Raw genomic sequence first — 13,844 nt, forward strand, 5'->3', positions numbered from 1 at the left:
AGGTCTATTTCCTATTTGGGAAAAAAATCCCTAAGGGACATAATTTCAAGGAAGGTTTGAAAAGATAATGGAAGCAGGAATTTAAGCAAAATTAGCAAAGAAATAATTTTATTGAGTGAAATACCTAAACACATAAAAGCAGCCCGATTGTTCTCTCTCTCTCTCTTAGGTCAAGGGGGAAGTATGAAGAGAATCAGAGGGAGAGAATATAGCAAGAAAAGCAGAAGACATTATCAACCCTTGTATTCTGTGTGGGGAAGCTGTCCAGCTTGGTTTGCAAGCATTTAGACAGCCTATACTCTTCAGGCCTTCCACAAACTGGCAGGAGGCTTGAGGTGCTGGCCAAGGCCAGAAGCAACCCAATCCAAGTACAATAAAAGAGGGAACCAGGGGGAAAAAATACAGGAGAGATTCTCATGGAAACAAACATGGGAGAGGGGGGAAATGTCCTTTAAAAGAGGCTTAATGTCTAGTATTGAACAACTGAAGCTCTTCATAGCTTAAAAACAAATAATATCACCTGGTAGATAATATCCCCATTAATGTTCTTTTTATGGGGCAGGGCATTTTTTCCCCAGAGCCAGGAGGCTGTGCAAGGGAACTGAAGATACATAGCAGAGCTTTAAAGTTAGATTACTGAGGGCACATTGAGTGATGAATTTGATATATTGTCTAGGAAATAAAGAGAACATACCCCTGGGATACATGAGAGGTGGGAAAGACCAAGTATTGCCAGAAATTATACTAGTTTGGGGCAGGAAAGGTTTAGAAGGAAGAGTGCCCAGAAAGGGGTTTCACAGCTACACACTTTCCAAATAAAGAGAACAAAAAGGGGAGATGAACTAATTTAGAGTCCAGTGGCACCTTTAAGACCAACAAAGTTTTATTCAAGATATGAGCTTTTGTGTTCTGCTGCTTCAGACCAACAAGGCTACCCATGTGAAAAAGGGGGGTGGGGGTAGGGATGTGAGCAGTGGCAGCTATGGGAGTAAATTTCAGCAAGTCATAGGCTGAGATAACTTTGGGGTTCTTCTGAATGCCTTAGGGCAGTGGTTAGGCAAGATAGTACCCAACAGCACATATTTTGTTTAATCATATGGAGAATTTTAATCAAACCAGTTCAAGGTGCTGGTATTGACCTTTAAGCCCTGTATGGCTGGAAGCAATATACTTTGAGGACTGCCTTCTCCCTTATGATTCTACCCACTCAGTCCAGCCATCTTTGGAGGCCCTGCTTCAGTTATCTGCACTATCTGAAGCTAGAGAAGTGACAACCCAAGAAAGTGCTTTTGTGGTCATGGCACTCAGACTTTGGAACTCCTTCCTCAGAGAGATTCATCTGTTTCCCTCTATCAATGTCTTTTGACAGCAGATGAAGACTTTTGTCTGGCTTAGCCTCAGTAAGGATTACTGGCCCTCCTTCTGTTGTTGCTTGTTTATGTGTTTTTAAATTATTTTATATCTTAAATGTATTTTAAATTGTTCAAATGTTTAAATGTTTTTTTAAATGTTTGCTGTCTTGTGGACTCTAGGTAGAAAGGCAACCTTAAAATGTTGACCTAAATTAAATTGTTCTGAAGCAAAACAAATTAGCATTTCTTGTATGAGAAAATTAATCTTCTCCATAAACGTGTGACATGTTTTGCTACAGCTTGCTAGTAGTCTACAGACTGGGGGCAAAACTTGCCCATAATCAAAATACATTAACACACACTGATGTTACTGAAGAGGTATGAGAACAAGTCTTTAATGTTTAACATTTTTGCATATAAAACAATTACAGATTACAAATGCAGGGCACATTTTGTTGCAAGTTTTGGAATGGAGAATAGTCTCTTCAGAACAATGGATTCATTACTCTGATGCTTTGTTTTGATAACAAGGATTGTCAGCTTTTAAACTAGCCCCTTGATCTGCAGTCAATTATCAGATGTTATTTAACTTCATGCCAAGCTTTGACTGCCCATTTCCACTTATTAAAAGATCGGGGCATTTTCCTCCTTGACCAGGCAGCTATTTCACAACCTACTATTTTAAACAATACAAAAACCCTAAAATAATAATAATTAAAAAAAAAACTATGGGTGAACATGGAGAATGATGAGTTGCCTTTGGTCTTAAAGTAGGGTAGTGTGAAACAGATCCTAAAACAATTGTGCATTTTTTTGTATTGCTTGGCATTCCAGCTGTTGATGCTGCTGCTCTTGACAGGGTGCAAATCCCATTGAACACAACGGGAGGTTCTGAGTAAACACGCTACGTTGTACACTGTAAGGTACGTATTTAATGCTCAGTTGCAGCGACGGACACAACTACATAATCCAGACAAGGTCTCACTGAAAACTAGGATTGCGGTCCTGGTGTAGTCCTCTATCTGTCACGGGAAGTTGGAAAGAGGGTCGTGATCTGTGCAAATATTACAAAAGCAGATCTAAGGGATATGAGCAGAGCTGCTGGAATTAATTTTACTCCAGCTTTCCAATACAGTCAACCAGCCATCAAGCAAGAAAGAATCTGCCACCAAACAAACAAAAAACAGCCTTTTCCTGGTTGGAGGCAAAGCCCTGCCTGTCTCCTCCCTCCACGGGAAAAGAGTTCGAGAGATAGAGCGGTCAAAGAGCCTGTTGACATAGTGGCCTAGAGCGTCGTCATCTTAAAAAAGAAGGGGGGGGGGCTGGCCAATACGATGAAAAAGTACCTCGCTGTCCAGCACTGGTAAATCTTCTGAAAAGAGCTGGGTTTCTATGACCGCAGAGGGAAAACGAGGTTATCGAACTGGGGACGCTTCAGCCAATAGCAAGAGAGACTCCTTAGAAACATAGCTCCTCTTTGCCCTTACAAAAGATGGCGATGTTTCCACTCGCTGTCTATCTTGGCAGGGAAGGGGAGGAAGAAGGAGGAGGAGACGACGCATCGCTGGCCGTCCCTCCCCCCCCCCCCGTGTTTTGTGCGCGAGGGCGGGCGGGCGTGTGTGTGTGATGTGCGCGCGCCAAGCGCTCTCTCTCCCGCCTCGGCTGAAGCCAGCACGCGCCCGCAGGAAGGAAGGAAGGAGGGAGGGAGGGAGCGGAGGAGAGACGCGGCGCGGCCGGAGAACCGCTTCGCGCACCCTTCGGGCCGAGCAGGGCCCTGGCAGGCGGACACGGAACCCTCTCGGCTCTCTGAGGCAGTCGCGGCGGCGCGATGGCGGCAACGGCGGCGCTGAAGCGGGAGGCGGCTCCCCGGTTCTCCGGGGCGCCCCTGGCCGAGGCGGACGGTGCCTGGCTCGGAGCGGCGCTGCGGCTGCTGATCACGCTGGTCCTGAATGTGGCCCGGGCCGAGAAAGAAGGTAAGGCAGGGGAGGGGAGGGGAGGGGAGGGGGCGGTGTGGAGCCCCGGGCACCCCCCGGCCAGCTCTGCTCAGCCCCCCCCCCCCGAGCCCCGATGGAGACTCTGCTCTGCCGCCCCCCCCGCATCTGCCCTCGTTCCCGCGGGCGTTTAAATGCCCAGCGCAGGGGGGTGGACGCGGGTCCTTCCCTCCAGCCTCCCTCCTCGCTTCTTGCCTGGCTAATGTAGCAGAGCCGCTTTCCTCTCTCCCTCTTTGAGTGGGGGGCTGAGTCCCTTCCCTCGCTCCGTGCCCCTGGGGGCTTGTCTGGGCCACCCGAGACGCGCCGCTTTTGCTCCCTGCGCTTCTGGGCGAAGTTCCGGGCTCCCTCCCCGGTCTGTGCCGGGACTCTGCGGCCTCCCCGGCTGCCTTCCTCCTGCCTTTTCGGGGTTCTCTCTCGAAGTTCCCTCGGGTAACTGCAGCCCATCCGCCCGTCTTTCTTTTTCTGCCCCTGGTCGCTCTTCATCGCCGCTCTGGCTTCGCCTTGTCCCCTCCCCGCCGGGCTGCCAACTCACTGGCCGACCCTGCTCCGCCCGGCTCGGGACCTGTCATCTCTGGGCCTGGCTCTGTTTCCTTTTCTTCCACCCGCCCCCCCTCCATGGCTGGCCACGGAAGTAACTACTGAAGTGCTGTTACTTTGGCTGTTGCTCATCCCAAATGCATTTGCTAGTGAGGTAGAGGTGCTGTTTTTAACCACTTTGTTTTCATAAAACAACGACATGCTAGAGACAGAAGTGGGACCCTTAACTAGTCTCCCACCAGCCCACCCACCCCATCCCCAAATTCAGGAGCAGCCGCTGTACCATCCATGGCCAGGACCAAATCTGACTTTCTTGTTTAAATACTTCTTCTGTCACATACTTGTCTTATGCCACTTACAGACTATATGTGCTCTAGCTGCGTAACCCCATTGCTTTCTTTTTGGAAAGTTTTGTTATGCTTCTGGACATAAGAACATACTAAAATAAATCTACAGTGCTTTTTAAAAATTGCGGATGATATCTGCATACTTTGAACAAGAAGTGTTTTAGGAAATAGTGGGAAATTTATACATGGAAATATACAAGCCATGGATACTCCTCTTGACTTTAGAAATCTTGTATTTTATGGGTTTTTAATGGGCTGCTGCTGGCTATTGAAATAAATTGAGAAGCCTATCAAAAATAATTTTAGGAACTACTTTTGGGCCTTGACTGTTCTTTTGAAGCAGCTCCAAGGCAAACCAAATGTTAGTGATTGTCTTTGGGTGAATGATAGCGGCACCGTAAAAGGCAGCAGAGAAGTGCTTTAAGTCAGGAATTTTGGGTACTGGAGGAATATTAAGCAGGAGGAGTATATGGAATTAATTGCTATCTAGTCTCTCACTTATAGTAGTATTAGTACCATTATAAGGCAATTTTAATACTAGGCACTTAAAGCATCATTTTATGATAGCAGTAGGTTTTCTGAAAAACCATCCTCTTGATTTTAGTTTAGATTTCTGTCTTGGACCATTCTGCATTGACCAGTGAAATTTAAGAAGTCACAATATGGTGACATTTTTTGTTTCCCAGTTGGTGCAGCTCATAGTGCTGGTGGTGAATTGGTATTAACCCTTCAATGGCTTGTGTCTCCAGACACTGCTTGTGTCATAATCTTGCTGCTTCATCCTATAAAAATGTGCCTTCACGTTTTAGCCTGAAGCTTGCAAGGTCAGCACTAAAGACTCACAGTGTCATTGGTCAACTTATATGTCTTACAAAGATGAATTCTGCACTCATTCTGTAACAATTCTCAACGCTATTGATTGAAATTGTTTGGCTTTCTGTAATGAGTAAGGGATGTGATTATTCTATGTACTTGATGTGGTGAAGTCTTTTCTTTAAAAATAGAGAATGTATGTACACAGCTTACGCTTGTGATTATCTACTTACTGCCTTCCCAGAGTCTTTCTCTCTAAAACTGGGTCCATGCTTCAGACAAAAGATCTTAGGTTCTCTGCACATGTACACAGGCTTGCTCTTTAGTTTTTGAACTTCTGACCTATAGCAGCACATGGCTTCACTGGAGACTTGCCCTACAAGCGTATTTGACCTTCCGACCGCTGCGTCTCCTCTAGTCTTGCCTCTCCCTTTTTGACTACTGTGAAGGAGATGGTGGTTGGGTGGTGGAATCTACTCCAACAAACGCTTGTGTGTTGCCATCTTATTTTCTAACAGCCTCCTCTTGTACTCATGTCTTGGCAGTTTGCCCCTTTCAGTCTGATGCTTGAATGATGGCGGCTGCTGTCAGTGTTTATGTAGGAGCTACCAAGCATGATAGGATTTTGAGGGTTAAATGTTGTTTCAAGAATGGGCTTCTAGGAAATGGGTAGAATTCCAGTATCAGCTGTTTTGAAGCATAAATGTGCACATATGGGAGAAGGGGGAACAAGAAACTGATAATCTGGGTTTCTTGCTGTGTGGAGAAGTAGCCCACGATCTGATCCAGAGATCAGGTTAATTTGATATTATCTGAGAAGGATGGACTTTTTCTTAGAGTGGTTGCTTATTCATAAAGATATCAAAACGAAAGCTTGCACCTCAGTAGTGGTTTAATTGAACTCATTCTGCTGTCGACTGGACCTGGTCAAAGTCCTTTACCCTGCATAATGCTCAGACTTAATGTTTGGCCTATCCGGTTTCAAAAGTAGCTAAAATGTACTGCGTATGTCAATTTTCTTGTTTTAGAATGCCAACCAGAACATGACTGTCGTTGGCTCAAATATTAGGTGATAATTATACTTAAGTAATGTAATGTTTAATTTTTTAAACTTTCTACCTGCAAGCAAGCAAGCAAGTTGAAACAAGAGTCTAGGCCTCGTGCTAAACCCTGCATCAAACACTGTGAGACTCTCATGTGTTCAGGGACTGCAGACTGGCCATGTGCTGTCATCTACTCAGACAAATTTGTGATGAAACTAGAACGTTTAGAAGCTCCTGATATTCTGAAAACATTCTTCGGTATTGGAGATTCTAAAACTCTTCAGAGCGCCCTGATCGTAGCCTTCTCACTCTTGTCTGCTTCCTTAATTGTCACTTTCAAACTATATCGTGATTTGGTTTCTTTCATTGTTACAGGGACTCTCTCCATCTCAGCTCAACGTGTGTATAAACGTTGACCTGTAGAGCCCTGTGGATTTTGAGAGGCAAGTGTCCACAGGCGTTCTCAGTGTGCAGTGCCTTGTTAGCTAAAAGTTTTGCTGGGTTGGCAGTGTAAATGCCTATTCGTATTTCAGACTGGCAGTTTGCCACTTGCCTGGCTGTCTGCAGGGAACAGCATTTGCCCCCAGGCAAGCTGCCAAGTGGCAAGTACACAAGCCTGCCTTACCCCTCTTCCTCCAGCCTGTTTACTCATGGCACTCCCACCAGTAACCATAGTGCTTTCTCTTCTCCTGCCCCACCCCTGTCCTTCAAGCTGAGTGAATGCAACACTTTCTGTTTTCTACACACAAGAAAATAAGACCAGCCAGGGAAATATGGGAGGCTCAACAACTGCACCTCTTGTTCATAATGGAGAAGGTCAAGCAACTAGTAGTCTGAAATGGGGTGGGTGATAAGACAGCCCTTGCACCCCCTATTTGCAAGGCTTTGCTTCTTGGAACAGTTTGTTGTGGTTCCTATGAAACTAATTCATTAGTGCTGCAAGAATTATGTTATAAATGCAGTAACTTCAGTGACACTTCCTGCAAATATGTACTTCCCACAACGTGTGCTAAACCTTGCTGCACTGTACAACTCCTGCTGTATCTTCACAAAAGAAGGGAGGAAATTAACTTTGAAAAACTGCAGTGGTTTATAATTAGTAACCTGCCTCCCTGTCTGTTCCCGGATTCTATATAAGGGAGTTATACCCTGGAATAGCCACTGCCAAGAAACAAAGGTGCAGTGTAGCTGAGAACTATTTATTTCTCTAGCCTATTGTCATTGCTCTTTACCTTTCTCCCCATGCTATTTGAAACCTGTGACTAAACTTGTTCTAAGGCAGGGGTAGTCAGCCTGTGGTCCTCCAGATGTTCATGGACTACAATTCCCATGGGAAATTGTAGTCCATTGACATCTGGAGGACCACAGGTTGACTACCCCTGCTCTGAGGTACTCAGTGAGAAGATATAGGTTCGACCATAAAAGCAGCATTGGAAAGAGATATGGACCAGTTAGTAACTTACAATTTAATTTTGTGTGAAGTGATTAAGTGTAGCATTCATACTGGAATCTTTGAACTCCCAGAAATATTCTGTGGAAAGTATATCTGAACTGTCCCTACCCTAGTTTTCAAGGTGGCCCAGGTACCCAAGGTTAGATGTTTCCTGAAAAATATATTAACTCATTGAAAGATCCCCCAAAGAGCCTGCCAACCATTTATGGAGTAATTCTTTTAGTATGCAGCATTGTCACCTGCTTTTCCGTGGAGTACCATGTTTCTTAATGAAGACTTCTAGCAAGCTCCTGTGTAGTTGCCTGTATGTACTATTGAGGTGTCAGTCCGAGTTGGCTGGCAAATTTCCAATGCTGTTTTTTTAGCAGCTATTGAAATAAACCTTGTAGTGGCAGCAGAGGGCAGTAGAAACAATAATATATGAAAACGAATAAAGCTTCCAGTGTGTCAAATATTAATCTCAGACCTCTTACACAGAAAATTAACTGATTTGTTAAATATGTTATGAAATACAGGCACATTGAAAATGAGTGACAATTTCTTCCTGAAATGTCTTTATACTTTCGCAGGTCAGAATACTATATCTATAGATAAGCGCTTTCCTTTTTCATGCACAACTAAGACATAGTTGTCAGGTCCTTATGTATGGCTTTATGCTCTTCCTCACACATGTGTCCTGAATATTTATGTTTAAAGATCTGCCAAACATGGTGGACAGAAGTATTGTCATATGATCTACATTTATAGTGGAATGTTTATTGAAGGATCATCTCTGTTTAAGGTAGGTAGAGTGCTGAGGGAAATGTGTTTTGGGCTGCTGCGAGTTAAGCAAAAAGTCATATTTGTGGTGGAATTTTTTCCATCTTTTGGAATATGCAACTGGATGTAAGCCACTGAGATGTTCATTCTTAACATAAGCAGATTTAACTGACTAGGACTGAACTAAACAAGGTGCTGTGGGAACATGATTAGATTCACTTCGCACATTTAAACTCCTCAGAAAAGCTGCCAAGGAGCCTGTTTCAGACTGAACCCAGGGGGGATGACCTCCTCCATGGATCTGTCCAACCTTCCCTTAAAGCTGTCTATATTTAGGGACATCTCTGCATCCACTAACAATGGATTTCACAGTTTAACTGCTAGTTGATTGATGAAGTATTTACTTTTGTCTGTTCTTTACCTGTTTTCCAACCACTACTTTGGGTATTCCAGCTTTATGGGAGACAGAGAAGAAGCTCCCACTATCCACTCTCTCCATCCATAATATTATAAGCTTCTCTTATGTCTCTTCTTAGCTTCCTTTTTCTAGACTGAAAAATGCTAGATCATTTGCCTTTTCTCAAAGGAAAGGTGCTGTAACCCTCTAACCATCTTGGTTACCTTCCGTACCTTTTCAGCTCTTCAGTATGCTTACTGAGATCCGGCAACGAGAACTGAGCACAGTATTCTGAGATCACGCAAGGCCATTGTAATATTGATGGCTGTTTTAATTTTTCAGTTGTATTCCACCCTTCGCTAGCAGCTCAGGATGGATCACAACAAGATTCAATACAATCAAAATGCAGTATACCGTTAAATTAGACCGTAAGATACATATGCAATCCAATTTATATTACTTACATTTTTAAGTTTAAAGTGTTTAAAACCAACATGCCTTGAACTCCTCAGAGGGAGTTCTAGTAACTAAGGAGAGCATATAAAGTTCTTGGAGAATCTGATTAGTGAGTGGATTTTTAGACAGGGAGGCCAGAATGGTGTTAATTCTAGCCCCCAACCATAAGCCTGGTGGAACAGCTCCATCTTACCGGACCTGCAGAACTGATCAGTGTCGTGCAAGGACCTGGTCTCATTACACAGAGCATTCTGCCAGGGCTGAAAAGGTCCTGGCCCTGGTTGAAGCCAATCTAAGTTCTTTGGGGCCAGGAATCCTGAGCAAATTCCGATCACTAGATCTTAGCCTTCTTTGGGAGGCATAGTGGAAGAGATGGTCCTGCAGATATGATGGCCCCAGACCATTTAGGACTTTAAAAGTTAATGCCAAAACCTTGAACCTGATCCAATTGTCAGTGTGGAGCCAGTGCAGCTGAGAGGTTGAATGTGTGCTCTCTATTGGTCCCAGTAAGGACCTGAGCAGCTGCATTCTGGATCAGTTGAAGTTTTTGGAGCAGTTTCAAGGGCATTATGGTGACATGGTGTCTAGGATTAGGAAATAAGCCAAGGTCATTGCTGTTACTTCCCTTTTCTTGTTCTCCAGTACTATTTTCCCTTTAAAATGTGTTGAAACCACAGCAATGAGACTTTACTTCAACAGGGTGTTTCGAATTGTCAGATATAGGCTGATTAATAATACAAACTAGGAGATACTACAAGTAATTTGTACAAAAGCTACCCTGAGTTCTCCATTGCCCAAGATAAATTATTTCCAATGACATTAGGATTTGGAGGCATATAAAAGCCCACAAAGGGATTTGTTTTCTTCTTTGGAATGTCTACTATGGGATCTTTGGTCTCCCAAAAGAATTCTTAATATCTGCTTACAATATTTATAGAGTAATTTTTCTTAATTGATCAGAGTTCTTGCCATAAATTCTTATTATGCTTAATTGTGTGTTCTCATATTACAAATTGTGGCTGGGTAACTCCAAGCTTTCCCAGATAAGGCAAATTGTTTAGATTCCTTCCAATCCACAGTTAGGCCTAATTATCGTACTGGTGGGTGACTTGTGCTGGGAGATAGAGGGAATTTGACTGTGTTGATTCATCTAGACCTCTCAGTGGCCTTTGATACCATTGATTGTGCTATCTTTCTGGGCCATCTATCTGTGCCATTTATCTGGCCTGGGATTGACAGGCACCATTTAAAATGGTTCCGGTCCTACTTGGAAGGTGGTTTCCAAAGGTGGAGCTGGTGGACTGCTGTTCAGCCCATTGGCCTTTTACCTATGGGCTCTGCAAGATTCCATCTTGTCCCCTCTGCTCTATAAAGTCTACATGAAACTACTGGGTGAGGTCATCCAGAGATTTGGTCTGGGTTGTCGGGTGAGGTCATCTAGAGCAGGGGTAGTCAACCTGTTCATGGACTGCAATTCCCATGTTCATGAACTACAATTCCCATGAGCCCATGCCAGCAAAAGCTGGCATGGACATCTGGAAGACCACAGGTTGACTATCCCTGATCTAGAGATTTGGTCTCTAATATCCTGAAAGGACTGCCTACGTGTAAGAACCTGCTTCAGGGGCCCAAACATGTTTCAGGGGCCCCCACCTGCTGAGATTAGGTGGGTGGAAATTCGGAAGAGGGCCTTTTCAGTCATGGCACTAAAACTCTGGAACTCTCACTGCCGGGTGCTTCATCTGTTGCCTTCTGTTGTTGTCTTCACCTAGTGAGTGAAGCCCTCTTTTATTATTTGGAAACACTTCAGTGCTCCCTCCTTCCTAGCCTGTGTTTTAATTATAGTTTTTTGTTTTGATTTGCATGTGTTTAGAGAGGGAGTTACTTTTAATGGTTTTAAAACATGTTTTTTATCATGTTTGCTTTAAATAGCAGTTTTGGTGGCCCTTCGGGAAGGATGGGTGTTGAAGCTGATATACAAAAACCATCCCAATGAGTATGTGGATGAATCCTTAGACCTTCAGCAGCAAGGACCTGTCCTTTGTGCTCAGTAATACTATTGTAGCTTAGTGTGTTGTTCATTGTACTCAGCAAACAGTGTTTAGAACTGTCCTCTCCAGTCCACTGCTGAGGTTCATGTGCACAATGCACCTGCCCTTCGCTGCCCCAAGCCTCTGGGCAGGTGCGTTGTACATGTGAGCCTTGGTGGCAGACTGGAGAGCTTCTCATGGACTTGACTTCTTGAGGTAGCATCATGTTCCAGGAGGCAGGTAGAATCATAGAATAATAGAGTTGGGACCTCATGGGTCATCTAGTCCAATCTCCTGCACTATGCAGGACACTCACATCCCAATCGCTCATCTACTGGGTGCCCTTGGCCTGCCTCTTGTGGCTGCCTCATGGGTGCTTTTTGGCCGCGACTGCCAGCCAGAAGCACGGCGGAGATGCCAAGGACCTGTGCATGCTGGGAGGAGGGTGACAGGTCAGTTGGTTCAGCCACCTCCTCTGCTCCCTCTGCCAGCCTTGCCATAGGCCTTCTTCCATGCCATGGCTGTCCTTGCTGAGCAGAGGCTGGAGGCAGCAGTGCAGGCAAGTGGCGCCCACCTTTGCCTCAGGACCCTCGCTGATTGCAGCTTGGCTTCTTGGGTGTGCCCTGTCGTTGCCCCCAACAGCAACCGTCACGTGGAAGGTCCCCACCACTTTCTAATATTTTTAAAAGCAGTCTTTCACGTTATAATGCAGCACCTGAGGCAGTCAAGGGCACAGAATGCTGAAATGAAGGGACGCAATTAAAAGAAAGGTGCAAGCAGGCATCACTTGTTTTGGGTGGTCTCTGAATTATGCTCCCCAGATGCGCAACAGATGGAAGAGGGGGGGCAGTAGGGCACATTTTCCTCGGGAGGAGCGGGGGGATGGCAAGGAAGAAAGGGGTCTGCTGAAACGGCTCAAAATTGTGGGCACAGGGGGGGGGAATCCAATTGCAGGCATTTCCACATTGGACAGCCCTGAATTAGACCCCGTTACACCCCGTTTGAAAAGTTGAAATCCAGTTTTCTGGGAATTACTTTGCTGTAGGGCAGGTGAGAGAGCAGTTTGGGTTTGCTCTCGAAAAAAACAGATTCTGGTGTGGAAATGGACAAAAAAGTTTACTCTTTAAAAATGCAAATCAAAGCCATATTGCAGGTGCAGAAATTTTGCAATGCTTCTAAATCAGAGTCACTTAACTTAAATCAGAGTAAGTATGCCTTACTCCCTAACCCACCAACCACACATATGCAATAATATTAATAGCTTATAAATATATAGATAGTAATGTTACTATATATTATATATACATTTAAAAATATATAGTAATATTAAAATTAAATTATTTAATTACCTAGCTGTCATTTAGGTATGTGACTGTCCCTCAGCTGCCTTTGTTGACCTAACTTTGAACACAAGATCTCCTAAATTCCTACAATTTAATGCATAATCTTCATGGTGCTGAGTCTTCCCCCTGCAAGAGTATTGCCAATCAAAAATTAGCGTGCCACTTCTCAACCTCCATCCTGCAGTCCATTTTCTGCTACATTGCTATCACACGCAAGCAAGGCATTAATTAGGGTTATGGTATTTTCATCCCCAGAACAAATGGTGGTTGGCCAGTGGCCTGGAAGGTTTGCTTCCCTAAGCCTACCCACCTGGCCCAAGAGGTAACAGGCTTGGGAGGACAGCTGCTGAGCTGATAGGGAGTTGTGGGTCCCACCATTGGGGGCAGAGGGGAGCAGGCTGGGGAAGATGCTGCTGCTGGGGTGATCAGGAGATGAGAATGTGGGCATGAGCTCTGCTGCCAGGCATAGGCCAGTGGTACAGTGGCCACCCCCAGGAATGTTGCTTTGAGAGAGGCTGAGCAGGCTTATGAGGCTAGCAGCAGAGATAGGCCCAGTGGTACAGGACCTGGTCTTGCCACCCTCAGTCTGGGCCCACTTCATTCATCAGGCAGGGAGGGGCATAAGAAGGCTGATGGGGAGGTGACCAGGTTTATAAGGCTGCAGATGCCAATGGCACAGTACCTGGCCTCACTTTTCCTGGGCCTACTGCTGCTGGGCTCTGTGGCAGGCAGGCCCAGCTGCTGGATGGAAGGCAAGTGTGGCCAGTGTTGGTGCCTGGATCCACTGCTCAGTTCATCCTTGCCTGACTGGCCCCAATAGGACTGTTCAGACAAAGACAAGCAAAGAGTCAGCCTCAACCTTACCCAAGTAGCCCTCCATCAGGAAAGGGGGCAGGCCCCTTCTTGCCATTCCCATATGTACCTGCTCTCCATTTCCCAATCTCCCCAGTAATGGCTTGTTCAGTGTATGAACCATCTCCAAATCAAAAGTTTGCTTTCCTGTAACACAGGGCAGAAGTTAGGAATTGTATTAATAGAGCTGCAGGTACTCAAAGCAAGTATCAGTAGTGTAGGGCAGGGGTAGTCAACCTGTGGTCCTCCAGATGTTCATGGACTACAATTCCCATGAGCCCCTGCCAAGATTTGTTGGCAGGGGCTCATGGGAATTGTAGTCCGTGAACATCTGAAGGACCACAGGTTGACTACCCCTGGTGTAGGGCATTCTGCTTGACCAGATAACTTGGGGACTGTCCTACCTGGTAGTTGAAAGGCATTTTACAAGATCAGAGTTTGTTCTTGTCCAAGGCTGTAAACATTCCCACT

General features: G+C 45.1%; 1 protein-coding gene across 1 annotated transcript in view; it reads left to right on the forward strand.

The window, feature by feature from the left end:
* The first annotated feature begins 2,982 nt into the window (after positions 1 to 2,982).
* TMEM131 (transmembrane protein 131) overlaps positions 2,983 to 13,844 on the forward strand; it is an 88,240-nt gene continuing 77,378 nt past the window's right edge. Inside the window, exon 1 of the mRNA XM_077343452.1 lies at positions 2,983 to 3,325. Within this exon, the coding sequence (XP_077199567.1) occupies positions 3,181 to 3,325 (145 nt within the window). The 5' untranslated portion in view covers positions 2,983 to 3,180. The remainder of the gene's footprint in view (positions 3,326 to 13,844) is intronic.

Source organism: Paroedura picta, chromosome 6, assembly GCF_049243985.1.
Source record: "Paroedura picta isolate Pp20150507F chromosome 6, Ppicta_v3.0, whole genome shotgun sequence".
Lineage (NCBI taxonomy): Eukaryota > Metazoa > Chordata > Lepidosauria > Squamata > Gekkonidae > Paroedura > Paroedura picta.